Genomic DNA, 26620 nt, shown 5'->3' with positions numbered 1-26620 from the left:
AGGGTGTCGCGAGGTCCATTACGGAAGTAGGCCCTTTGACTTTCGCTTCCTCGACGGAAGCGTCGCAATTTGGCTGCCGACTCTTAGCGGAAGTTCGTCACGTCGCAGTTGCCTCCGCACAGCGGATGTGTCGCCGCTTAGGTGACGCTGGGAAGTGCTTGCAGCCTCCGTCGCTGCCTTCTGGTTGAAGCACTATGGAGGGAGAGAGGAAGAACAACAACAAACGGTGGTATTTTACTCGAGAACAGCTGGAAAATAGCCCATCCCGTCGTTTTGGCCTGGATTCAGATAAAGAACTTTCATATCGCCAGCAGGCGGCCAATCTACTCCAGGACATGGGGCAACGTCTTTACGTGTATCCTTGCGGCCTAGGCTTCTGGCCTTCGAGTCGGTCCCGCCATGCTCCTCGTCCAGGCCTTCAGCTCTGGTGGGGACCGAAGCGGGGAAGAAGGTGGGCAGTGGGAGCTGGATGTCTAGGTGGGAGAGCCCACGGTGGGGCGGGCTGAAACTGTTCCCGCGATGGCAGCGAGGCGGAGTTAATTTCCCGCTCGCTCGCTCTCTCGTGCCACCAACCTTGCTAGGAATTCGTATCCTTCCCAGCTTTGTCTTTTAACTAGCTCTTTCTAGTCCCTCTGCAGTGTGTTCTGACCTGCTCTGGTGAGTTTAAGATTCTTCTTTTCCCTCTGTGTTTTAGGGGTCTAGTAGAGGTTTCACTGTTGACGGCTTTCTCTCAAACTTAGTGTGTAAAGAGTCTCCCGAAATTCAGTAACCGAAGGCCTGGAATTAATGCCCCAGGCTTGGTTCATCCGTTCTTCCTACTTGCTAGCTGTCAAATTCTTGGTCTTTTCATCTGTAAAAATGGAATGATACCTCTTGCATTTGATTCTGTCCCTACCACAATGCTTGGCATTCAGACGTTCGAATAGTAGTAGCTGCTGTTAGAGTTTTATAGAATTTCAGAGGAAGGGAAAGATGTTGGTTTATATTTTTAGGGATGTAGCCTCGAGGAATTGAATGTGTTAAATCTTTTACAAAAGACTGGGTTCTTACGTTACTTAGAGTGCTGGAGTATATTCGTTTTCTTCATATTTCAAAGATGTGCTAACTTAGTGATTCCCCCCCCCCAATATTTTTGTTTGTCAGAAAATACACTCATTTTGTGGTAGAGAAAACTAATATGGTTTTAAAGTTGTTTCACTCTGTGCACGAAAACTTTTTTCTTGGGTGCAGCTTCCATTTAAATGTGTTGCTGTTTGTGTCTTAAGGTTGTGTTCATCTCAAAATAGGTGTCCTTTTTATTGTCATTTTGTTTCCTGTTGATATCCAGTTTGTTTCCTAAGCATCCGGTCAGTAAGGAGTTAAACTTTTCTGTTTGAAATTCTGTTTCAGTGTATCCTTAAAACTATTTCCCTTTTGTATGTGTGATGTCATTTAGGTTGTTGCCATCGTGGGACTGCATCATTTCTAGCCCCCATATTGTCAGCTGAGGTCTTTAGAATTAAGATATTTAAAAGTTTTTCTTTTCATTTAATGGATACCAGGTCCTTTCAAAGTATTTGTGGTCCTAGGGATCACCACGTAAGAAGTAAGAAATCTTGGTTGCCAGAGAGAAGTGGAACTGAAAAGTTAATTGCTGGAGTTTAGACAGTGAGAGAGATGGTGCAGACATACCTAGAAGACAGGTTAGGAAGGGCCCTGTAAATCATGTTTAAGAGATACCCTGAGCTAGCAGATCACCATTGCAGCATTTTCAGAAGGCAAGTGATGCAAATGTTTAAGATCTTACTTTTTTTTTTTATAGTTTATCTTGATCCACATATCCTGAGAGTTTATTCATTCAGTAAATTTATATTAAATACCTGTTATGTGTAAGGCATTGTGCTAAATGTCAATTAATAATTTGGTGAAAGAAAACAAACCTCTTTGGAGAGGCAGAGGTAAGTATGATTTCATTTAGTAGCATCGACTGTGCTTGATCATTTGGTGGTCTTTTGGGGAGGAATTAGAGGTTACATTTTTGGAAATTATACTGCCTGCCTGCTTGTTTTTGGACCTTAACTTGAACACTTCAGCTCACAATTGACCATCAACACTGCTATCGTGTACATGCATCGATTCTACATGATTCAGTCCTTCACACAATTCCATCGAAATGTAAGTATTATTTATTTATGAGACAGTTAATTAATTTATTTATGAGACAAAGCAATTTGTTGCCCAGGTAGAGTGAGTGCCGTGGTGTCAGCCTAGCTCACAGCAACCTCAATCTTCTGGGCTCAAGCAATCCTACTGCCTCAGCCTCCCAAGTAGCTGGGACTACAGGCATGCGCCACCATGCCTGGCTCATTTTTTCTATATATGTTAGTTGGCCAATTAATTTCTATTTATAGTAGAGATGGGGTCTCGCTCTTGCTCAGGCTAGTTTCGAACTCCTGACCTCGAGCAATCCGCCCACCTTGGCCTCCCAGAGTGCTAGGATTACAGGCGTGAGCCACCGCGCCCGGCCTATTATTTATTTTTTATAGACAGGGTCTTTCTCTGTCTACTAGGTTGCAGTGTAGTGGTGCTCACTTCAACCTTGAACTCCTGGGCTCAAGAGATCCTTTTACTTCAGCCTTCCAAGTAGCTGGGACTACAGGGATGAGCCACTGTGCCTGGCCAAGTTTAATTTTTTTATGTGGTGTAATCCTTCTGTGATAGATTCTAACTACATATTTCATTTATGGCTGGTCTTTGCTACTGCACTGGGATTTGAACTTTAGGGTTGATCACTTTGCTTATGTGTCATGCTGCTGTTCTGAATCCAGTTTTCCTATAAAGTGTCTAGTTGTCTGGTAGATTTAGACATCCTTAGAGTAGGTGGATTGGATTATCTAATAGAGAAGTAGATTATTGAACACTTAAGTTAACATTTGGGGTTGGTAGAGTAGCATTAAAGGGGAAATCATGCTTAATTTAAGTATAACTTTAAAAGTGGTAAATAATATGGTCAAAGGAAAGTAATGTAAGTTATTTAGATTTTCCAAAAGCCTTTGATAAAATTCCAATCAATGGTTGGAGGAGAAGTTACATTATATAGTAATGACTGGAGAAGTGACTTTTAAGAATAGGAAAAATAAATAATAGTAATAAAGGGATTCTTTTTTCTGGATAGAATTATAAATAGTGATAGCTTCAGTTTTGTTACCTCAAATGGTCTTATTTCACATTATTGTAAATGTATAGTGATATCCCAGTTCTCAGAAAGACTATATTTGTTTAATAAAATCCCGAGATTATAGAGATAAAATTGGAGAATGCTTCATATTGATTTGTGAGTAAAATATTTCATTATGAGGTATTTTTTGGGGAGGGGGGATGATATGGTCTTATTTATTAAATCAAAAAATCTTATTTTGGGCTGGACTCAGACTCCGAAGTAGATGCTCTCAGAGAGGACAGTCTACATCTCTTGGCAGTATGTTCCTGGTGCTTTTCTTTGACCTCCTTCATTCTCTTGGCCAAAAGTTTAGCATATTCTGCAGCCTCTTCCATATTTTTCTTAGTACGCTGTTTCTTCAGAGCAATATGCCTGCATTTATGTTGCAGGACATGTGGAGTTACAAGTTGCTGAATCTTGGGTGCTTTGGTCCCAGGTTTCTTTTTTTTTTTTGAGACAGGGTCTCGCTTTGTTGCCCAGGCTAGAGTGAGTACCGTGGCGTCAGCCTGGCTCACAGCAACCTCAAACTCCTGGGCTCAAGCAATCCTACTGCCTCAGTCTCCTGAGTAGCTGGGACTACAGGCATGCGCCATCACACGCAGCTAATTTTTTCTATATATATTAGTTGGCCAATTAATTTATTTGTATTTACAGTAGAGATGGGGTCTCGCTCTTGCTCAGGCTGGTTTCGAACTCCTGACCTCGAGCAATCCAACCGCCTCAGCCTCCCAGAGTGCTAGGATTACAGGCGTGAGCCACCACGCCTGGCCTGGTCCTAGGTTTCTTACCTTCTTTGTTTAAGGGCTTCTTTACAACATAATGGCAAACATCATTTTCTTTAGACAAATTGAAAAGTTTGTGGATTCTGCTAGGTCTTGTGGGTCCCAGATGACAGGATACTGCAGTATCAATCCAGGGATACCCTTCTCTCCTTTTTTTACAATAACCAAGTTCAGAACGCTGATGTTGGCATCCACAATACAACCCCAAACAGATTTGCGCTTTCTTTCTTCAGTTCTCCTTGGTCTATAACAAGAATGCCCTTTACTCAGTAGCAGATGGACACAGCCATGGGTCAAGATACCCTGCTTCATGGGGAAACCTTGCTTGTCGTTCCCACCACTGATTCAGACCATGTAACCCTTCCATTCTTCACCGAGAGAATCAGCAGCAACTTCCGAGGCCATATGCTTATAGAAAGTATGAAGTTTGAGTTCATCGTCCACTTAATGAGTTTCTGGCATCCAGTGGCTGGGAAGGATATATTCAGCTTCATCTTGAAGCAGCTGATTGCCTCCGATGCGATGTGCCAGGCAAAAGAGCTCGTTATGGTTTTTTTCCTAAAAAACTTTATACTTCACTCCCTAGCACTCTGGGAGGCCAAAGCGGGAGGATTGCTCAAGGTCAGGAGTTCAAAACCAGCTTGAGCAAGAGCAAGATCCCTGTCTCTACTAAAAATAGAAAGAGCTACTTGGGAGGCTGAGGCAGCAGGATTGCTTGAGCCCAGGAGGAGTTTGAGGTTGCTGTGAGCTAGGCTGAGGCTATGGCACTCTAGCCCAAGCTACAGAGTGAGAGTTTGTCTCAAAAAAAAGACAGTATTTTCCCAACACCCTCTCAGACTAGCCAGTACTACGTCTGGCTAATTTTTTCCATTTTTTTTTAGTAGAGACAGGGTCTCACTCTTGCTCAGGCTGGTCTCGAACTTCTGAGTTCAAGCAATCCTCTCTCCTCAGCCTCCCAAAGACCTAGGACTGCAGGCATTAAGCCACCATGCCCAGCCTTATTGCTTTTGTAATAAGAAAAAAATAACACAAAAAATACATGAGGGAGGCCGGGCACGGTGGCTCACGCCTAGCACTCTGGGAGGCTGAGGCCGAGGTCAAGGCGGGAGGATTGCTCGAGGTCAGGAGTTCGAAACCAGCCTAAGCAAGAGCGAGATCCCATCTCTACTATAAATACAAAGAAATTAATTTGCTGTCTAATATATATAGAAAAAATTAACCGGGCATGATGGCGCATGCCTGTAGTCCCAGCTGCTCGGGAGGCTGAGGCAGGAGGATCGCTTGAGCCCAGGAGTTTGAGGTTGCAGTGAGCTAGGCTGATGCCCCTGCATTCACTCTAGCCTGGGCAACAAAGTGAGATTCTCTCTCAAAAAAAACCCCAAAATCACTGTTTTAATATATTCTAAGAGTTTAGGTGAGGTGAATCTAAATTCAAATTCGAGAGGGTTTTAATGCATTGCTTTGACATTGGTGTTATATATTTAATCCCTAATTTTTTTTTTTTTGAGACAAAGTCTCGCTTTTGTTGCCCAGGCTAGAGTGAGTGCCGTGGCGTTAGCCTAGCTCACAGCAACCTCAAACTCCTGGGCTCAAGCGATCCTGCTGCCTCAGCCTCCCAAGCAGCTGGGACTATAGGCATGTGCCACCACGCCCGGCTAATTTTTTCTATATATTTTTAGTTGGCCAATTAATTTTCTTTATATTTTTAGTAGAGACAGGGTCTCGCTATTGCTCAGACTGGTTTCAAACTCCTGACCTTGAGCTATCCTCCCCGTCTCGGCCTCCCAGAGTGTTAGGATTATAGGCGTGAGCCAACATGCCCAGGCTTGTCTTTTAATTAAAATGAATTTTACTTCTTTAGTGGACATGGTTAAATAACTGCTTTATTTCTTAAGTTCTGGAATTGCATTTACTTTCTTTTTGAGAAGAAATTCAATCTCATTAATTGAATTTCTACATGTACTATCTTAAATGTTTTCAAGTTGGGGGAAAATAAAAATGGTGAACTACTTGGGTGGGATTTATGTGTTTATATATTTCAAAATACAGATTCTGTGTTTAGTGCCTAACAAATTTAATTGGGTGTATTTTACTCTAATTAGTTGTCTATTAAGAGGTTAAGCTCAGCAGTTAAAAGTATGGTCTCTGGAGTCCTGTCTAGATTTGGAACCGTGCTATAGTGCTTCCTACCTATGTAGCTTTGGGCAGATGAGTGGTGGATAGGTTTTAAATGAATTAATTTGCACATAGCAAATAATAAACATTAGCTAGCATTATTGTTCTTTGAAAATGGAAAAAATGTTATACTCTTAACTGGTATAAGAATTCCTCCTCCTAGAGAAACTTGGCGTCTGGTGGGAAAACGCTTTGGTATGTAAACTTGACAAATGATTCCATAAGGAACATTGAGTATTTATATGGTTGATTGCACAAAAATTAAATTTAAAATTATCTCTTGCAGTTTATATTATAGTTAGTGCCTTTCAAATATATTCTTAGTTCCTGGACAGCAGAGTAATATAGACTTAAAATCTTAGTGTTGTCTTTGTCCTTTTCTTCTTTGTCCAATCAGTTATAAAGTCTTTTTTTTTTTTTAATTTTGAGTTATAAAATCTTGTTAAATTTTAAGTGTTACTGTTTTTTCTCTCCCTATAAATATATTTTTTCATTCTCATAAAATTGAGGCTAAGTGTGATGGCACTGCCAGTATGTAGTCTTAGCTACTTGGGAGTCTGAGGCAGGAATATTTCTTGAGCCCAGGAAGTTCAAGGCTGCAGCTAGCTATGATTATATTACTGCAGTCCAGCCTGGGTGACAAATTGAGACCGTGTCTCTTAACAGAAAAAGAAAAGAAAAAGGGTAAAAAAAGTTGTAAGAAAGGATTGAAGGAGAAAATGAAGATTTCACTGTAACTCACTTTTCAGAGATAATCCTGTTAATGTTTTGAGTATATCCCGTTAGAATTTTTCGTCTGTATGCAAATATATACATATATTTAGTTTAACCCCAATAGGTTTCCCAAGTGATGCCTGTTACTTTTTTCCATTATTTCTTTTTTTTTTTTTTTTTTTTTTTTTTTGAGACAGAGTCTCACTTTGTTGTCCAGGCTAGAGTGAGTGCCATGGCATCAGCCTAGGTCACAGCAACCTCAAACTCCTGGGCTCAAGCGATCCTGCTGCCTCAGCCTCCCGAGTAGCTGGGACTACAGGCATGCGCCACCATTCCCGGCTAATTTTTTCTATATATATTAGTTGGCCAATTAATTTCTTTCTATTTATAGTAGAGACAGGGTCTGGCTCTTGCTCAGCTTGCTCAGGTTGGTTTCGAACTCCTGACCTTGAGCAATCTGCCCGCCTCGGCCTCCCAGAGAGCTAGGATTACAGGCGTGAGCCACCGCGCCCAGCCTTTTTTCCATTATTTCTAATGTGAGTGCCTACTCTAAATTTTATTTCCTAATGCCTGAACTATTATTAAAATTTTTTCTTTTTTTAAAATTAACTTTTAATGTATCCCATCCTTTCCTCCTTCTAATCCTACCTGCCACCAGACACCAGATTACTCTTCCTTAATATTTCTTTTTTTTTTTTGAGACAGAGTCTCACTCTGTTACCCAGGCTAGAGTGCTGTGGCGTCAGCCTAGCTCACAGCAACCTCAAACTCCTGGGCTCAAGCAATCCTGCCTCGGCCTCCAAGAGTGCTAGGATTACAGGCGTGAGCCACCATGCCAATATTTCTTAAACTCTACATTTTTTCTAAAGTCTTTAGTGTCTCACATCCTATTGTGTATTTCATTTAACTACTCAGTTTAGTGTTCAAAATGTGCTTCATGCCCATATCCCTTACCTTTGTTCATGCCCATTTTCTTGGACCCTGCTTTGTGTATCCTAGAGACTGAGAAATGTGTATGTAGCAAGGTCCAAATACAACTGAAACAAATGTGAAGGAAAAGAATTACTGTGAATTAAATTTGTGGAGGAAAATTTACTCTAGAAAAGTATTATGTAGGTAACTGTGGGATACAAGCAAGTATTAGAATTCGTATTCTTTTTTTAAAAATTTGATACATATAAATAATTGAGATATAGTTTATATATAGTAAAATTCATTGTTTTAAATTGTACAGTTCACTGGTTTTCAGTAATTCACTGTATTGTGCAACCATCACCATTGTCTAATTCCAGAACATTTATGTCACCCAAGAAGCTCCTCACCCATTTGTAGTCACTCTCATTTCCCACTTCCCCCAGTCTGTAACAATCACTAACTTACTTTCTGTCTCTGGTTTTGCCTATTCTGGATATTTCAATTTACTCCTTAGAAAAATGTATAGAGTGATTTGATATAAACAAATTCTTTAATAAAGATATTAATTTTATTTCATTTTTATTTTTTTTAGAGATGAGGGTCTTTCTCTGTTGCCCAGGCTAGAATGCAATGTCACAGTCATAATTCGCTGCAGCCTTGAAGTGCTGTGCTCAAGTGATCTTCCCACTTCAGCCTCCTGAGTAGCTAGGATTGCAGGTGTGCACTGTCATACCCAGCTAATTTTTATTTTTTTTTATTTTTAATTTTTTTTAAGAAACAGGTTTTTGCTATATTGCTCAGGCTGGTCTCGAACTCCTCAAGTGATCTACCACTTTGACCTCCCAGAGTGCTGGGATTGTAGGCATGAGCCACTGTACCAGCCAAGAATCTCATTTTATTTTATTTTATTTTTTGAGATAGAGTCTCACTCTGTTGCCTGGGCTAGAGTGCCATGGCGTCAGCCTAGCTCACAGCAACCTCAAACTCCTGGGCTCAGGCGATTCTCCTGCTTCAGCCTCCCGAGTAGCTGGGACTACAGGCATGTGTCACCATACCCAGTTAATTTTTTCTATATATTTTTAGTTGGCCAATTACTTTCTATTTTTAGTAGAGACAGGGTCTTGCTCTTGCTCAGGCTGGTTTGGAACTCCTGACCTTGAGCAATCCGCCCGCCTCAGCCTCCCAGGGTGCTAGGATTATAAGCGTGAGCCACCATGCCCGGCCAAGAATCTCATTTTAAATAGAAAACTGTCTATCTATATCTAGTACCTTCTCCCATAGATAGCTTTTAATGAGAGGTTGTTCAAGGATTGGTGTTTGGAAGTGGACATGGATCAATGGATAGGAAAGGGGAGGATATTATAAGTAGGATGAAAAGAGTAAACAAGAAAGAGTTGATGAAGTTGAGACAAGCACTTGATTTGTTTGAGACTTAGCTCCTCTTTAGATCCACCTTGGTCTATAAATAAATAAATAATAAATATGATCTGTTTTCTCTCCATCTAGTCTGTGGCTCCAGCAGCCTTATTTCTAGCAGCGAAAGTAGAAGAGCAGCCAAAAAAATTGGAACATGTCATCAAGGTAGCACATACTTGTCTCCATCCACAGGAGTCACTTCCTGATACTAGGAGTGAGGTAGGAGATTAATTATACGTCTTTTTCTTTATATTTATTATAACTTAATATGGTAACTTTGATTTACTGACGTTTTAATGGGGGCTGTTAAAGGCATCTTTTAGTGTTTGCTTTTTCCTTAATACAAACATCATATAAATTTTATGGCAAAAGGTAATTGTATTCATTGTAGTAAAATTTGAAAGTGTAGAAAAACAAAGAAGAAAATACATCACCTAGATATATTTTAGACAACCAAAGCACAAATATATAAGTGAACCACTGGTACTTCTGGCTTCTTTTCTATAAATAGCTATGTGTGCATGTATTTTGTATCTGTTTTTTTTCCCCACTTATATCTCAAATATTTTCTCATTTTATTAATTTTCTACTTTAAAATAAGTCTAGATAGTATTTCATCATATGTTTGTGTGTGTGTATTTTTTTAACCATTCTCCATTAAGAAGTATAGATAATTTCCGTCTTTTTGCCACTATAGATGTTATGAAGACTATTTTCATAGATACATTTTTGTTATGGATCCTTAAAACCACTTGGTACGGTACTCACCGGCGGTGAAACCTTGCTCACAGCCGGCACTCAGAGTCTGCACGATAGTTTGTGCTGTGCATTGACGACGAATCCGTTTTGCTCTTGTGAATTTAAAGCACTGAAAGCTTGTTTTACTTTATAGGCAGCTTTACTTGTAATGTAAATCAGAATAGGTAATATACATATATATGTTTTCATTATGTTATTTTTAAATATTCACAATTTTATTTTGATAAATGAAAATTTAGAAAAGTCATATCACGTCTGTTGGCTACAAGTCACTGTGTGTGTTCATCTGTGGCGGTCGACTATAGTCAATGCTCGTACCAAAAGTGAGTCCTGTCACTAGTTTTTTTTTAACTTTTAAAGAAATTAGAAAAATTATATATGCTTATTATAAAAGAATCCAAAAACTTAAGAAACATTTAAAGTCAAAGTTCATCTCCCTATTTCCTAGAATACTGCTGATTATAGTTTGATAGATATTTTTTCCAGACCTTTATCCTATGCATATACACATAAGGTTTTCTTCTAATCTATCCTTTCTTGACTTTCTTTGTTTTTTGTTGGTTTTTTTTTTAAACAGAGTCTCACTCTGTCGCCGGGGCTAGAGTGCCATGGCGTCAGCCTAGCTCACAGCAAACTCTTGGGCTCAAGCGATCCTCCTGCCTCAGCCTCCCGAGTAGCTGGGGCTACAGGCATGCACCACCATGCCTGGCTAATTTTTTCTATTTTTAGTTGTTTGGTTAATTTTCTTTCTATTTATAGTAGAGATGGAGTCTCACTCTTGCTCAGGGTGGTCTCGAACTCCTGAGCTCAAGCAGTCCTCCCGCCTGGGCCTCCCAGAGTGCTAGGATTACAGGCATGAGCCACCTTGTCCGGCCCCTTTCTTGACTTTCTTAAAGAAAGGAAACTCTCTCCTCGTTGTAGAAATCAGTGATTGAGGAGTGATGAGTTGAGAATTCTGATTTTTGTAAGTAATTAGAGAAAAATTATGGATTTTTGCTACTAGATTATTTAAGTTTCTTAGAATGGATGTCTGGGTTATCCTTTATTAAATAGATAAATGGAATTGTGTGTATTCTTCTGATCATAATGGAGAAAAGTTTTGTTTGCCAGGGAAATCGTTTTGTTTTTAATAATAGTCTTTCCTAATTATGTTATATGTAGCCATGTCTTGACTTCCTTAATTTTTCTCTTTGAGCCACACCAGTAGCTCTTGTTGAAAAAAGTGATTGGTCTAGACTTATTTAGGTTTGAGACTAGGAAATGTGATTTTAGAATTGTTAACAAAATAAAGCAAAAACAAATAATCTCCACTTTTTTTTCCTTCTCCAATGCATATTTACATAACTTCTCCCAAGTCTCCAGTCGTTTTGAGGTGGTTGAGGGGGGTTAGATGTTTTCTCCACTGTGTGGAAAGGAGAACTAGCATAGTTTTAAATCCTTATCAACTTATTCAAATGACAAAGCTAAGTGGGAAGTTAATTTTTAAAGAAGAGATTAATTTTAATAATTCATTTTATTTAATGCAGTAAATCTAAATTATTATCATTTTAGCATGTAATCAATTTTACTAAGTTATTAATGAGGTATTTTACATTCTTTATTTTTTTTATTTTTATTTATTTATTTTTTTTCATTCTTTATTTTTTAACTGTCTTTCAAAATCCAGTGTATATTTTACAGTTATAGCACATTTCAGTTTAGATTAGCTACATTTCAAGTGCTTAGTAACCACATGTGGCTTAGTAACTACATTTTGGTTGTTATAAATCTGAGAGAATTTTCTTGTTTATTAATTTCAAGTGCTTAGTAACCACATGTGGTTAGTGTTATAGTTTTGGTTGTTACAAATCTGAGAGAATTTTCTTGTTTATTACCGTTTTCCTTTGAACTCTTCTGTTAATTTTTAGAAATCTAGATTACCCCAAAGCGGAAGGTTTAACAGGAGTCAAGTGTGTGATACCAGTTAAATGTCTACATTACTGTAGGAAGGTTTTGTAAATGTATTTTGGTGGTGTTGAAAAAAGATGTATTTTAAATTGTCTTATGTCTAAATCACATGAGCTTTAAAACTTAAAATATTAATCAGTCTGAAAATGAACGAGATCTCTGGTGCTATTTCCATATGGCTATTTTCTTTTTTTTTTTTTTTTGAGACAGAGTCTTGCTTTGTTGCCCAGGCTAGAGTGAGTGCTGTGGCGTCAGCCTAGCTCATAGCAACCTCAAACTCCTGGCCTCAAGTGATCCCTCTGTCTCAGCCTCCCGAGTAGCTGGGACTACAGGCATGCGCCACCATGCCCAGCTAATATTTTCTGTATATATTAGTTGGCCAATTAATTTCTTCTTTTATTTATAGTAGAGACGGGGTCTCGCTTTTGGTTAGGCTGGTTGCAAACTCCTGACCTCGAGCAATCCACCCGCTTTGGCCTCCCAGAGTGCTAGGATTACAGGTGTGAGCCACCGCGCCCGGCCATATGGCTATTTTCATAACCATGTAGGAATAAAGTTCTCTCTCATATTTGACTTTTTTTTTTTTTTTTTAAGGAAAATGTGTACTGAATGGGGATGAGGGATCAGGATTGTATTTGAATTTCTATTTTATCTCTTAATTTCACCCCTGCCTTATTGTTTTAGTTTCTCTAGGAGGGGTTGTTTGAATTTTTACACTTTACACATTGTAGAGTGTGTAGAGAATAATTTCTGTCTTCTCACTTTTAGGCTTACCTGCAACAAGTTCAAGATCTGGTGATTTTAGAAAGCATAATTTTGCAGACTTTAGGTAAGTTTATTTTCCTTTAAAACACTAAAAAAGTTATTTAACATAATGATTTGATTTTAAATTTGCCAAATAGGAAACAGGAAGAAAATCCCTTGGGAGGTTTTTGCAGAGTGCCCACCCATCTGTTTCCGGATTATAGAGGTTATAGAGCTCAGAGTTTAACCCTGGCCTATACCATAGGGAGAATGTAAGTAGTACAGCTGACCTTTGAAACTGTAGTTAGTGGGATTTTTTTCTCATTTTAGGTTTCATGATTTGCTCTTTAAGGTTTGGCACTTTTTAACCTCATAAATAATGACAAAAACTATCTAAAGAACCTTTTTCCTTTCATGGATTGTTGTGGCCTATTTGTCATTGTAGTTAGATAACATTTGTTTTTAAAATTGGTAACTGGTGTTTAGAACAGCAAAGTGGAAATGGAGGAACTCAAACCATAGTGGTTGCATGGGGAACTCTGATGATATTCTTTTAGTATCTATTATTTTCATCCGATAAGCTGTCTTTAAAAGCTTAGAAAATATGGAAATAAAGAATTTCTTTTCTTGTTCTTTTGGACTGCCATTTTTATCTCCTTGGTAGGGTAGGAATTTTTGAGTTGTGTTTGAAAGTTATTAGTATAGCCATATTTTTTTGCACATATGTACACATGATGAACTCTTGAAAGTTTATCTCTGATGTTAATTTCTGCTAGTTGACTGTTAAATTATCTTCGAAGTAATCATATTTTAGAGGACAATGAATTTTTTCTGGTGAAATAAATTTGTATTAATATTTTAATGTGGAAATCAGTAAGATCTAATTCACAGAAATCAGTTATCCTTTCAGGATAATTTACACCTTGTAAATTTATCAATAGAATTTCTTGTATTGGGAAAATTTTTGTTATATACTCAAAAAAGGCAACTTACTCAAAGACAGTTTTTGTAGACACACTGATCCTCCTTAAGAAATTTTGGTAAAGACCATCTGAGGTAAAATAAAATAATCAGTGTCTGCTATAACTGAGATGATGGAAAGGAACAAAACTGAGGTAAGAGAGGAATAGGTTTTAAAATGTTTTTTCAGGATTAAACTTTAGAGTGGGCACAGTGGCTGGTACCTATAATACTAGCACTTTGGAAGGCTGAGGTGGGAGGATCCCTTGAGCTCAGGAGTTTGAAGTTGAAGTGAGCTATTATGATGATATTGCATTCTACCCCCAGAAACAGAGCAAGACCCTATCTCAAAAAAAAAAAAAAATTAGGCTTTAAAAGGTACTCATCACTTGAATGACTCCTTCTTCCAAACTTATGTTATATTCTGTTGTCCCTAAAAATGTGTTTTGTGTTCTTCAGTGCTCTTGAGATCTTAGCAGTACCCTCTAGTTCAAAGTGTAAGCAACTTTGAAGATAATACATCTTAGAGAAGAGTATACTGCATTCTTTGTGTGACTCTTAGCCTTTGAACAGCAATTTTGGGTGAGGGAAATGAGGGAGGCCTTTAGTGATGACTCAGATAAAATAAGTATAAAATGTTTTTGAGTATCTCTAGCTTTTTAACCAGTTAACTTTTTTCTTTTAAGGCTTTGAACTAACAATTGATCACCCACATACACATGTAGTAAAGTGCACTCAACTTGTTCGAGGTAAGGAATCTCAACTTGACATGTCTTAAATTGTTTTACCATTTAGAGGCTGTGGTTTTTCTGTGAACAAATACATAACACATCTGCTTTGGCCAAAAGTTAAATTGAAAACTCTACTTGGTTATATCAAAATAAATGGTGAGGATGTTTGAGGATGGTGAGGATCTATTGAGGATGTTTGTCTTGGGGGAGTGGGTAATCTTATTTTAATTCTAGGGTTGATTAAATGTTACCCAGAAGGCCAAGGCAGGAGGATCACTTGAGTCCAGGAATTTGAGACACAGCCTGGGCTGTAACATAGTAAGACCTTGTCCCAACAAAAAATTTTTAAAAAATCTGGACACCATTGTGCATTTAAGTGACTTTTATAGTTTTGTAGACCAAACTGATAATTGGTCTTATTTTACATTTTACTAATGTGTGTTTCATGTGAAAAACTGCAGTTTTCCCAAGTTCTTTATGAAAGTATTAAAATATTTACGTTGGCGGGCATGGTGGCTCATGCCTGTAATCCTAGCACTCTGGAAGGCCGAGGAGGGCACATCGTTTGAGCTCAGGTGTTCGAAACCAGCCTGAGCAAGGGTGAGACTCCGTCTCTACTAAAAATATAGAAAGAAGAAATTAGCTATACAACTAAAAATACATGTAGAAAAAATTAGCCGAGTGTAGTGGCGCATACCTGTAGTCCCAGCTACTCGAGAGACTGAGGCAGTAGGATTGCTTGAGCTCAGGAGTTTGAGATTGCTGCGAGCTTGGCTTATGTCATGACGCGCTAGCTGCAACAGTGAGACTCTGTCTCAAAAAAACAATTGAACAAGAATAAGGTTAGAGATGGATATTTGTTAACATTGAAAAGATGACATTCGAGGGAAGATAAAACTTTGCTTTGTCACCCAGAGGATTCTTTTTTTTTTTTGGAAAAAGGAATGTGGTTTTTTCATTGTGATATATTAAATAATTTATGTTATTTAGTGATTTGGGGGTTAAATCATGGGCCACTCCATTAAAAACTTCTCTTATTGGCAAAAATCACTTTTCCCAAATATATTAAGGTCTTCTGGATTGTGATTTTGGCTTTCAGATCATCTTAGTTCATATGGCTTAGTGTTTCTCAGCGAATCCTTATATCAGAATCTCTAAATTACTTGCTACAAGTGTCTCAGATACCTGGTGTGCAGAAAGAATAAAGCTTGAATCCTGCTGGTCATGGTGGCTCACACCTGTAATTCTAGCGCTCTGGGAGGCCAAGGCAGGTGGATCGCTGGAGGTCAGGAGTTCGAAACCAGCCTGAGCGAGACTCTGTCTCTACCAAAAATAGAAAGAAATTAATCGACCAACTAAAAATAGATATACAAAAAAATTAACCGGCATGGTGGCACATGCCTGTAGTCCCAGCTACTCGGGAAGCTGAGGCAGTAGGATCGCTTGAGCCCAGGAGATTGAGGTTGCTGTGAGCTAGGCTGACGCCATGGCACTCACTCTAGCCTGGGCAACAAAGTGAGACTCTGTCTCAAAAAAAGAAAAAGAAAAAAAAAAACATGAATCCCTAGGTCTGGAAGCAGCATAATTATTAAAATTAAAAATCTTTGGTCTGCCTCCTTAGGTAGAATATAAACATCAGGTGGTCAGGGATCATGTTTGCCTCATTTACCACTCTATTCATAGTACCTTGCAAATATTAAATGGTTACTAATATTTGTTGACAATAAATGGAACTAACAACTTTTTTCCTTCCCTTCCCCCTGCCCCACTGTTTTTTGTTTTGTTTTGTTTTGTTTTTAGCGAGCAAGGATTTGGCACAGACTTCTTACTTCATGGCAACCAACAGGTTTATATTTTAATTCTTTTTCCCTTCTAATTTTGGGAAAGGATTTTACTTGGGTTGGAATTGTTACCTTTTGAGGGGTAAATATAACCACTTAGTAAACTAGAACTCAAGGACCCCAGGCATGGAAATGATCTTTGATACAATGTGTTATAGACAATTCTCTGGTAAATGTTGATTTTTATGCATAGTTTTCATGTTGTAGTTTAAATTTCCATGGTGCTTTTTAATTTGCTATGGTGATATAAGTATTTAGTACTGATTCTTTGATAGCCTACTCAATTCTGTATGTGTTACTTTGCTTTAAAATATCCAAGAGCACAGTTCTGAAAGTTAAGTTAAACTTAGCACTCATTGATAGTGACCAAAAACCTAATTTGGAAGATTCTGCAATAATTATGATATTTTAAGACTCCTTTTTCTTCCCCCACTACCAAACAAATGGGCACTCATGCGTATAAAGAGTTTCAATACTTTTTCTTTCTACCTTTTTTTACAAAATAAATTATTAGTACCTAACTTGTATTATCAAATGACTAACTTACTCTCAACTTGTAGTCCCTGATACTGTTTGTTCATGGAAACCAAAGACACCCGTAATAACTGTCAGGGCTAAGAAGTTCCTTTTTATAACTTCTTATGAGAAATTTTTGAAATAAACCATCAATCAAGCATATTCATACTTGAGAGAAAGATTGTTCATTATTTTAAATAGAAGTATGATTGGTAAGAGACACGGTGATTTCTACAGTATTTCCTTATGTACTTGCTTTAGGGATTGCACACACCAAAAAGTTTATAATTTTATAATTTTGCTTAAGATCTGAGCTTAGTCTCAGGGTAATAGGTAATAAACATTGACTGTGATGTTGGATACTGGTCCAGAAGTCAGTCAATGTTTTAAAAAAAACTTGAATACCTAGCCTTTTTTTTTCCCTGTTTTTTTTTTTTTCTTTTTCTTTTTTTTTTTTCTTTTTTTTTTTTGGCTCTGGTCAGTGTGTGGATTCAATGATGTGCAGTCAAGAAATTTAGAGATGTTGTTACCTGAACAGGTGGGTTAATAGGAAAATAGAGTGCTGTATCAGAGCACTGGATATTTCTTGCCCTTCTCACTCTCCTGTGTTTTTTTAAACATTTTTTTTTTTTTAAATAATGGAGAGTTTTAGCTTTGGGTTGAGAATTGAGAGCTCATGACACTCTCTGTTTCCTTCCCTCTGATGTCAGCCTGCATTTGACCACATTTAGCCTGCAGTACACACCTCCTGTGGTGGCCTGTGTCTGCATTCATCTGGCTTGCAAGTGGTCCAACTGGGAGATCCCAGTCTCAACTGACGGGAAGCACTGGTGGGAGTATGTTGACGCCACTGTGACCTTGGAACTTTTAGATGGTAAGTTTTAGAGTAAGGGACCTTGAAAAGCACTTGCTCTTGATCTGTCACATATCTGGCTGAAGGTGACTTGATTCGGATGAAAATAGTGAGTTAGTTGAGGTTATTCTTGCTTCGTTACTTCTGTCTGAGTCTTTCTTGAATGTTCTATTTTATTTGTAGAACTGACACATGAATTTCTACAGATTCTGGAGAAAACTCCCAACAGGCTCAAACGCATTCGAAATTGGAGGGTAAGACTCATTGCTGTCAACTTGTAGAACAAAACTAGTTTCTTCTTTTGACTGCACCAGTGAATATACCAGAATTGAATATGTACCCTAGATTTGGAATTTCCCTTTTTATAATTATGCAATAATCATGGCTTCAACTTCATAGCCTGGATACTGGCCCAGAAGTCAATGGCTGTAGGTGATGGCAGGATTTGCTTTGCATTTTGCAACTCCTGTGATATGTCATTTGGTTAGCAGCATTGGTTGAGTATTTTCTATGTGGAGACTGTTGGGGAAAAAACATGGCTTCTCTGAGAGTATTGGCTTTTGTCTGGTAGAGGCAAGATAGAAAATTACAAGGTTAGAGCTGGCGTTGTAAATTGAAAAATGGATTTTAGAATTTTGTTTCTGTGTAGATTGTAGTCCAGGGGTTCTCAAATTTTTTAAACAGGGGGCCAGTTCACTGTCCCTCAGACTGTTGGAGAATGTGCACTGTGGGCCCGTGGGATGAGTTGGCTGCTAAGGAGGACAGGCGGCGGCGGCAAAAACACCCGGAGGGCTGGAGAATGTGCTAGGCAGCCCCGCATGTGGCCTGCAGGCCGTAGTTTAAGGATGCCTGTTGTAGTCCAAAGTTGTATTTCAAATATTTTTCAAATTATTTGTTATGAATAATGAAATAATTCCTTCTTTTCCCCAGTGTCAGATAGAAAGTTTCTTTTAACATGGTTCCCTAATTTTCTCATAAATTGAGACTGATAATTTTATTCTCCTGAGTTGAATGAGTCGTAGAAAATGAATTTGGGCCGGGTGTGGTGGCTCATGCCTGTAATCCTAGCACTCTGGGAGGCCGAGGCACGAGGATTGGTCAAGGTCAGGAGTTGGAAACCAGACTGAGCAAGAGCAAGACACTGTCTCTACTAAAAATACAAAAAAATTATCTGGACAACTAAAAATATACATAGAAAAAATTAGCTGGGCATAGTGGTGCATGCCTGTAGCGCCAGCTACTCAGGAGGCTGAGGCAGTTGGATTGCTTGAGCCCAGAAGTTTGAAGTTGCTGTGAGCTAAGCTGACACCATGGTACTCTAGCCCAGGCTACAGAGCGAGACTCTGTCTCAAAATAAAATAGAATAATTGATTTAAAAAAATAAAAAAAGAAAATGAGCTTGCCTCTTAGAAGCCTAGGGTTAGAAGTAGGTTTGAGATCACATAGTTCATATTTTACTTTCATATAAAGCTTCACCAAAATTTCTAGAATTTGTTCATGGACTAACAACTTATAAGCAGTTTTAAAAAGGCATAGATGTTAATGAATGGTTTTTAGATAAGCACAAATTATTTTATGTTCTTACTTTGTAACATTTGTAAAGATTGCTGTGACTTTTTGTTTTCTTTTTGCTGCGACTCTTGATTGAAGGTTTTATTTATTTTAATTTTTATTTTTTTTCTTATTTTTTTATTTTAGCGTATTATGGGGGCACAGTGTTATGGTTACTTATATTGCCCATGCCCCCCTCCCTCCCCCCTTTGATTGAAGGTTTTAAAATCTTCTTCTGATGGTAGTATTTACATTGGATTTTGTGTTAGGGTAGCCTCCTATTTGTGGCCTATCCGAAACTTCCAGTGTTGCTGCAAGTACAATCTACTCAACTCTGTTTTTTCTATTTAAAAAATTACCTGAAGTGAAGAGATGTTGTTTGCTTCATTCTAGGCATGCCAGGCTGCCAGGAAAACAAAAGCAGATGACCGAGGAGCAGATGAAAACACTTCAGAGCAGACAATCCTCAATATGATTTCCCAGAGCTCTTCAGACACAACTATTGCAGGTTTAATGAGCATGTCAACTTCTACCACAAGTGCAGTGCCTTCTCTTTCAGTCTCTGAAGAGTCATCTAACAACTTAACCAGTGTGGAAATGTTGCAGGGCGAGCGTTGGCTGTCCTCTCAACCTCCTTTTAAACTAGAACCTGCTCAGGGTCATCGGACTAGTGAGAATTTAGCACTTATGGGAGTTGATCATTCCTTGCAACAGGATGGTTCAAATGCATTTATTTCCCAGAAGCAGAGTGGTAAGAGTGTACCATCAGCTAAAGTGTCACTGAAAGAATACCGGGCAAAGCATGCAGAAGAGTTGGCCGCCCAGAAGAGACAATTGGAGAACATGGAGGCCAATGTGAAGTCACAGTATGCATATGCTGCCCAGAATCTCCTGTCTCACCATGATACCCATTCTTCAGTCCTTCTGAAAATACCCATAGAGGGCTCAGAAAACCCTGAACGGCCTTTTCTCGAAAAGGCTGACAAAACAGCTCTCAAAATGAGAATCCCAGTGGCAGGTGGGGATAAAGCTGCCTCTTCAAAACCAGAGGAAATAAAAATGCGCATTAAAGTTCATGCTGCATCTGACAAGCACAACTCTGTAGATGACAGTGTTACAAAGAGCCGAGAGCACAAAGAAAAGCACAAGACTCACCCGTCTAATCATCATCATCATCATAATCACCACTCACACAAGCACTCTCATGCACAGCTTCCAGTTGGTACTGGGAATAAACGTCCAGGTGATCCAAAACATAGTAGCCAGACAAGCACCTTAGCACACAAAACCTATAGCTTATCTAGTTCTTTCTCCTCTTCCAGTTCTACTCGTAAAAGGGGGCCCCCTGAAGAGACTGGAGGGGCAGTGTTTGATCACCCAGCCAAGATTGCCAAGAGTAGTAAATCCTCTTCCATAAGTTTCTCCTTTCCTCCACTTCCTACAATGGCCCAGTTACCTGGGCATAGCTCAGACACAAGTGGCCTTCCCTTTTCACAGCCCAGCTGTAAAACTCGAGTTTCTCATATGAAACTGGATAAAGGGCCCAGTGGAGCCAATGGTCATAACACAACCCAGACGATAGACTATCAAGATACTGTGAATATGCTTCACTCTCTGCTCAGTGCCCAGGGTGTTCAGCCCACTCAGCCCCCTGCATTTGAATTTGTCCATTCTTATGGTGAATATCTGAATCCACGGGCTGGTGGGATCTCCTCCAGATCTGGCAATACAGACAAACCCCGGCCACCACCTTTACCATCAGAACCTCCTCCACCACTTCCACCCCTTCCTAAGTAAAAAAGAAAAAGAAGAGGAGAAAAAAAACTTCTTTAAAAAACATGTCTTGTTTTTTTTTTTTTTTTTTTTTTTTGACTACTGATTCTGAGTTAAGAAAATTACTTCCTTTATGAAATATGTCACCCTTCTTGGACTAGGGAATAAATTGATACTGAGACATAAGTGGGAGGGTGGTGGAGGGCCTTGGTTATTATATCTGCTGTCTCATACATTTAACTATTTTATTACAATTTTGCTGGTATTAGAGAGGTGGGAATGTGTTGAAGCTGTGAAGGATTAAGAACACTTTCTCTATTCTTGGGCCTCTCCACCTTCCAATTAGGTTGATTGCAGTTGGTATCTTCCCTCTTCTTGCCAGAACTGAAATATGGAGGGTTTGTTTTATCAAACAATTGTGGATCCTTTTGGTGTTTAATATATCAGAAGAAAGGAAGTATTTAAACGTCAAATCTTTTAAGAGACTTTTAAAAAATAATTTAAAGAAAGTAAGTTATCTGTTTAGTTTTTTTTATATATAATTGGGGAGGGGATAGGGATTTTGCTGTGTGTATGAGATACATAGCAGTGACTCCTGGTGGGTGGGATTGGAGGGTGGGAATTTGTGCCGGGTGGGTGGGAGGGTAGGTTTTTTGGCCAAGAGTTCTGAAGTAGGCGCAGGCCACTTGAAGTGTTGAGACATTTAAGTTTATGTAAGTGTGGGTATGTGTGTGTGTTTAATAATCATGTTTTATCTTAATCTCCCTATCCCTTACTGTTTTCACTTCCCAACAGTCTACTAGAGACACCATGGTTGACCTTGAGAACATAAAGGAAGGAAGAGGCTTGTATTTGACTTGTCATTTTCCCCTTTATGTTGTAATTGAGTAGTAGCCCCCTAATTTCTAGTTTGGGCAAGTGCTGCCTATGGCCTGACTCTTAACTTCATTATGAAAACTTCCTTTTTACCCCTCTTTTCATTTTGATATAAAACGGGTGCGGTAGAGGAAGGAGGATTGGTATGCTAGGCCACCTTTTGCCCTACAGAATTGGGTGTGTGTCTTTTTTCAAGTTGGGCTTTGGGAAAATGTTCAAATGAGAGCAATCTCAGGGTCTGTCAAGGGGAGGGGGATGTGATACATATATCCTGCCTGTGAAAGCCCCAGACCATATGTGAGAGTAGTTCTGGGAGAAGCTATGGAACTAGGGGGTACTAAAAACAATGAAATTGTGATTTGGAATTTTTAGGACATTGTGTTTTAAATTATATTATGAATGTAAGACTTGCTTTTTTTTAATCTGTATATCTAAAGGGAAACAGCTGTATCCTCAGGTTTTTGCCACCTATATTACTTGAGAGATTGGAGCTGGTGAATTTAACAGTACTGATGCCATGAGAGCAAGCAAGCCTAAGCAAACAGATGCTATTGTGTTCATCTTTGGTGGCTTTAGATTCTAGACAGAAGTTCTTGACATTTCTAAGAGTCCTTTAAAAAATAAGTCAGAAGTCCTTTTGTTATGGGGGCTTGATTATGCCATATATTAGGAGTAAACATTTTTGATGAGGAAATAATTCTAAGCCAAGCTGTTTAATTCAAAACCACCTAGCCACAGATCATTTGATGGGATATTCTTTGGTTTTCATGGCATTTTTTTGCTCTAGAAGAGATGGTGCAATTTGGATTTGTTATTGTGTTTTTAATGCAGCTTCCTTCACACCAAATAGTCTTTAGGGAGAAGTTGAATTCTTTTCATTGGAAGTCATAGGGAAACGGACTTGTATGTGCTGCTGCTTGCCAGAAATAGTTTGGGAAGAAAACTAAAGCAGTTAGAATTGATGATGTAGTGGCCTAATATAGAAAGTAATTTGTAGGAAAGAGTTGGTGTCCTGCAGCTCTGTGTATTTGACCTGTCTAGAGTGCCTGCCATTGCTGGCTAAAACAAGGAGCTGTCTGTTGACCTCTAAACCATTAATATTTCTTGGTGTGTCACTTCACTTTTATAGATGATATTTTCCTCTTGATATTTTCTTTGTCGTGCCAGATAATTGGTAGATGTATGTTTGTGTTTACTTAATTTAGGCTTCCTATTTATTTAGATTCTGTTTGGTAGCATCTGTTTCCCTTCCTGGCCTTTCCAAAGAGAATATGCCATTTAGTTTGCATCTGTATCTTTGTGGAATTGATGATCACTGCTTTGATTGTGAAAAATGTCTTTTCTAGCTTTTAATTATTCTTATCAAATGTCACATATTATTAAATCACATGCACTCCTTCACCACAAAGGTGCATATCCATTTGACTTTATAGCAGTTCTTTCCCACTGCTCCACTTGACCAGCCTTTAAAAAAAAATTATTAAAAATAAATAAAAGTATAGCAGTTCTTCATGGCAGTACTGTAGTTCTGACAACTGTAGTTGTCAGGACTGAAGTAGACAAAAGTGCTTACAAAGGCTTAAGAGCTGCGTTATGCTGTGTAGTCTGACCTTTGCACTAGTAGATGATTGCTGATATAGGTCGCTTTAAAGATCTTTTGTATTAATGCATCCTGGTACCGTCTTAAGATACCTACAGTATCTGCTTTTAGATCTATGCATATTTCATGAAACTCCTTATAGGTTCTTCATGAAGCTGCTGTATTGTCTTTGGGTTAGCAGACGGACCTGTCAGCTAGCATGTGTATCATCCAAATTCCATAAACTCATTTAAACCTTACTGTGTTTTTAATTGAGTTTGGGTTTTGTGGTTTCTGAGCTGTGTGTGTCTTTCCTATCCTCACACCTTCAAAGGGTAAGAAATGGAATTTTACATCCAAAGTTAGTCTAGTAAATAGGGCTTTTGTTTCTTATTTTTGCTTAGACTGTCAAGGATAAGTGAAGGTGGTAAGTAGGCCTGGAGCCTCAAGTTCTATAAATCTCATTCCTGAAACTTTACTTGACTCTCATGTTGACAAAAACAAATACCTGTGGATTCTTCTTAGTGTTTTTAAATCAGATACCTGTGTTGCTGTTAGAACCCTGGTGAAACATTAATCTAAAGCCAAATTGGTCTTCTACAGTATCAGTTATGCTTTTGGAGTTTAGAAAATACTTAGGTGTTAGTCTAATCTTCTCATTCATGAATCAATGTATTTCCTTAACTTCTGTTTTCTTTTTTAAAAATGATTTTAGTGTATATGATATAGTTCTGTATTATTGGGTTCACCAGTGTTGACAGAAAATTTTAAGTCTCCAGTTGGAAACAACAGCAATGGATTAGGTTATAGAAATCATGGTAACATCACTGCTGGGTTTTCTTAAGCTTCTGCTATCTAATTCTTCATATTGAAATGTGTACTCCTCATACCTTGCTTCTGGTAAAAGGCAATTAGAGGGGCCTTATGTAACCCAGTATGGTTGGGTTTTAAACATATTTGTATTTCCCTTATTTGGGGAATTGATTATTTTTAAAATTTTTTTTCTTTTGTTGTTGAGTTATTTTGATACTAATGCTGGGACAAGGGAAGGTCTAGAACATTTTGAAGTGGGAATACAAATATTATTCTTTCAGATTTGAGAGAATTTAAGCAGTCTATGCAATCCATCAGGTGGTGAGAAATAGCACTCTGCTAATAACCTCCACTAAGCTTTTGGTGTCTTTGATACCTCCCCAAGTTTTTTGAGTCGTTGCTTAACACCCAGCTCTTAACTGAGTGTTTGCTTCTAATGGTTTAGGAAATACATGTTGTACCACACTTACAAGTTTTATTTTGTCTTTTTACCCCTCTGTGGATGTGAGTTTGAAACAAGCATGGTACTCTAATCCTACCTGATAGAGTGGTCTGGAATGGAAATTATTTTTTATTTGGAAGAGCTCTCCCTTTTAATGTTGCTAAAGTTTTTAATATGAACTTGGTATTGGAAAAGGGAGGGAAAGAAAAAGAAGGTTTACTAAAAAGCAGTATCTGTTCTTCTCCTTTGAGTGTGTATTCATGGTTGAATGAAGAGAAAGGCTCTTGGGTTTTGTGTTGCCATGTTAAGCATGGAGAGGGATGCTTGACAGCATGCTAATTGAAGCCAGAGCAAGTATGTCCTCCATCAGGTAATCAGGAACTCTTCAGTTGAAGCTGAGGAACTAACTGATTAGTTGTTGATCATAATGCGATTATGTGAAAGTGCTGGCTAGCTTAAACACCCAATGAAAAGAATGCAGCAGCCTAACTTAGTGTTAACCTAGGTTTCTGAATTTGAAACAGATCCTTTCCCACCCTACTTCACACACCTAAAACTGTCCGTTTTCTTATCAGACCAAAGAGCAAAAAGGAAAAAAAAAAAAAAAGTAAAACACTTTTACCAATCTGTGTCACTCAGGTACAGTTTTGTGGTGAGATTTTTGTCTGTTATCTTTGTAGTGCTCTTAAGAGTCCTTTCTCAGCATATTCTGCTATTGCCTCTGTCCTCCTTGGGGCACCTCAGTTCTGGATGCTACCCCTGGGATCTCTGCTGTTATGTGAATGATAGGATGTAAGTAAGGGCTCTTTGTAAAAAATTCAAAAAATTTTTAAAAAAGGATGTTGTATACATTTTATAGTCTGGCTATCAGTTTGATATCTTGCTGTCAAGTATGTTTCTCAATCTGTATTTATCCATCCCATCAATAAACGTTAATGATAAAACATTCATCTGATTGTTGTTTATGTATACTGAGTCTTCATATTATCCTTAGTCTTTGTCATTTTATTTATATTCTAATTTTGCTTCAATTTTGATATTAGTATATTCTTTCTTGTGCAAGATTCTGTGGAAATTGAGTCCACAGGAAAGACCTAAAGATTGGTCATCACAGTGAACCTGGTAGTATAAATTATGTTGTAGTCAAAGGGAAAAAACTCACTCTTTATTGTTGAATGAATACCTGGAAGAGTAACTTGTACACACAAAAAATTATAGGTCTAACAGATGATAGCAACATGTACTGCTTATCTAGCAAGCACTATTAATACAATTCATAATCGTATCCTTGATTCTTTGAAAAACTTGAAGTGTTTAGAGATGGCAATATATTTGGAAGAAAATATGCTGAAAAAATTAACATCCTGATGGTGCCCAGAAAAACTGATGGTGAATACTTGTCCTGGGACATAATAAAACCACACCTGTGAGGTAAATCTTATACATTACTCACTTAGGGAAAGAACTTTTATGCTGACGTACTCCAAATTTATAACCCAAAGTTAGCAGTAGCTATAGTTTGAAAGCTTTAAAAAGAAAAAAATATAAATTTAACAGGGTGAGACATACTTCTGAAAAAAGTCACGAGTTCTTTTCATTCTTTCTCCTATTTCTAAAATATGTATATTTATATAATTTCAGAAATACAAATCTAAGATACATATATGTATGTTATCTGAAATGTTATGGAAGTTGATGACTAGAAATTCTGGTCTGGTTTATTCTCGGAATAGATGAGGTGTAAATCAATTTAAAGTTTAAGTACAGCTGGAGCCCTAATTACAGGGTGTGTTAAACTAATCAATATAGAGCTAGACTTCCTTTTAATGACTAATGCTTACAACATATCTGGGTCTCCTGGACACTGAGAGCTCAATAAGATTGTCATGGATCTCTACCACTCAACATTCTGTAGAATGTTTGAAGCCTTTGAGACTCCTGTGGATTCTCTTATCTTAGAGGCTGTATTAATAGTAATCTCTGGCTCTGGAGCCCTTTTTGCTAAATTGATTTAGTTTATGAATTGTCACATTG

The 26620-nt window shown here is 38.2% G+C and overlaps 1 protein-coding gene across 4 annotated transcripts; it reads left to right on the top strand.

The window, feature by feature from the left end:
• The first annotated feature begins 83 nt into the window (after positions 1-83).
• CCNT1 (cyclin T1) lies at positions 84-25534 on the top strand. 4 transcript variants are annotated; one of them, XM_012758010.3, is made up of 9 exons: positions 84-355; positions 2073-2154; positions 9292-9420; positions 12676-12736; positions 14298-14360; positions 16143-16188; positions 17410-17573; positions 17736-17806; positions 19497-25534. In XM_012758010.3, the coding sequence occupies exons 1-9, from the start codon at positions 195-197 to the stop codon at positions 20898-20900; spliced, it is 2181 nt and encodes a 726-aa protein (XP_012613464.1). In that variant the 5' UTR covers positions 84-194; the 3' UTR covers positions 20901-25534. The 4 variants fall into 4 exon arrangements, 3 of the variants coding, with proteins under 3 accessions (XP_012613464.1, XP_075863333.1, XP_075863332.1); XR_012921435.1 differs by lacking the exon at positions 17410-17573 and having other exon boundaries at positions 86-355; positions 19497-19635; XM_076007218.1 differs by lacking the exons at positions 17410-17573; positions 19497-25534 and having other exon boundaries at positions 85-355; positions 17736-17824.
• The last annotated feature ends 1086 nt before the right edge of the window (positions 25535-26620 follow it).

This window comes from Microcebus murinus, chromosome 10 (assembly GCF_040939455.1).
Source record: "Microcebus murinus isolate Inina chromosome 10, M.murinus_Inina_mat1.0, whole genome shotgun sequence".
NCBI lineage: Eukaryota > Metazoa > Chordata > Mammalia > Primates > Cheirogaleidae > Microcebus > Microcebus murinus.
Note: the sequence above shows the minus strand (reverse complement) of the source record. Positions and strands in the feature narration are given on the sequence as shown.

Bases quoted from the DNA above. Each gene is read 5' to 3' on its own strand.
- CCNT1 (XM_012758010.3), top strand. From the start codon at position 195: ATGGAGGGAGAGAGGAAGAACAACAACAAACGGTGGTATTTTACTCGA. The intron at 12,737-14,297 runs GTAAGTTTATTT...TTTTCTTTTAAG, and splicing joins CATAATTTTGCAGACTTTAG to GCTTTGAACTAACAATTGAT. The intron at 16,189-17,409 runs GTTTATATTTTA...CTCTGATGTCAG, and splicing joins TACTTCATGGCAACCAACAG to CCTGCATTTGACCACATTTA.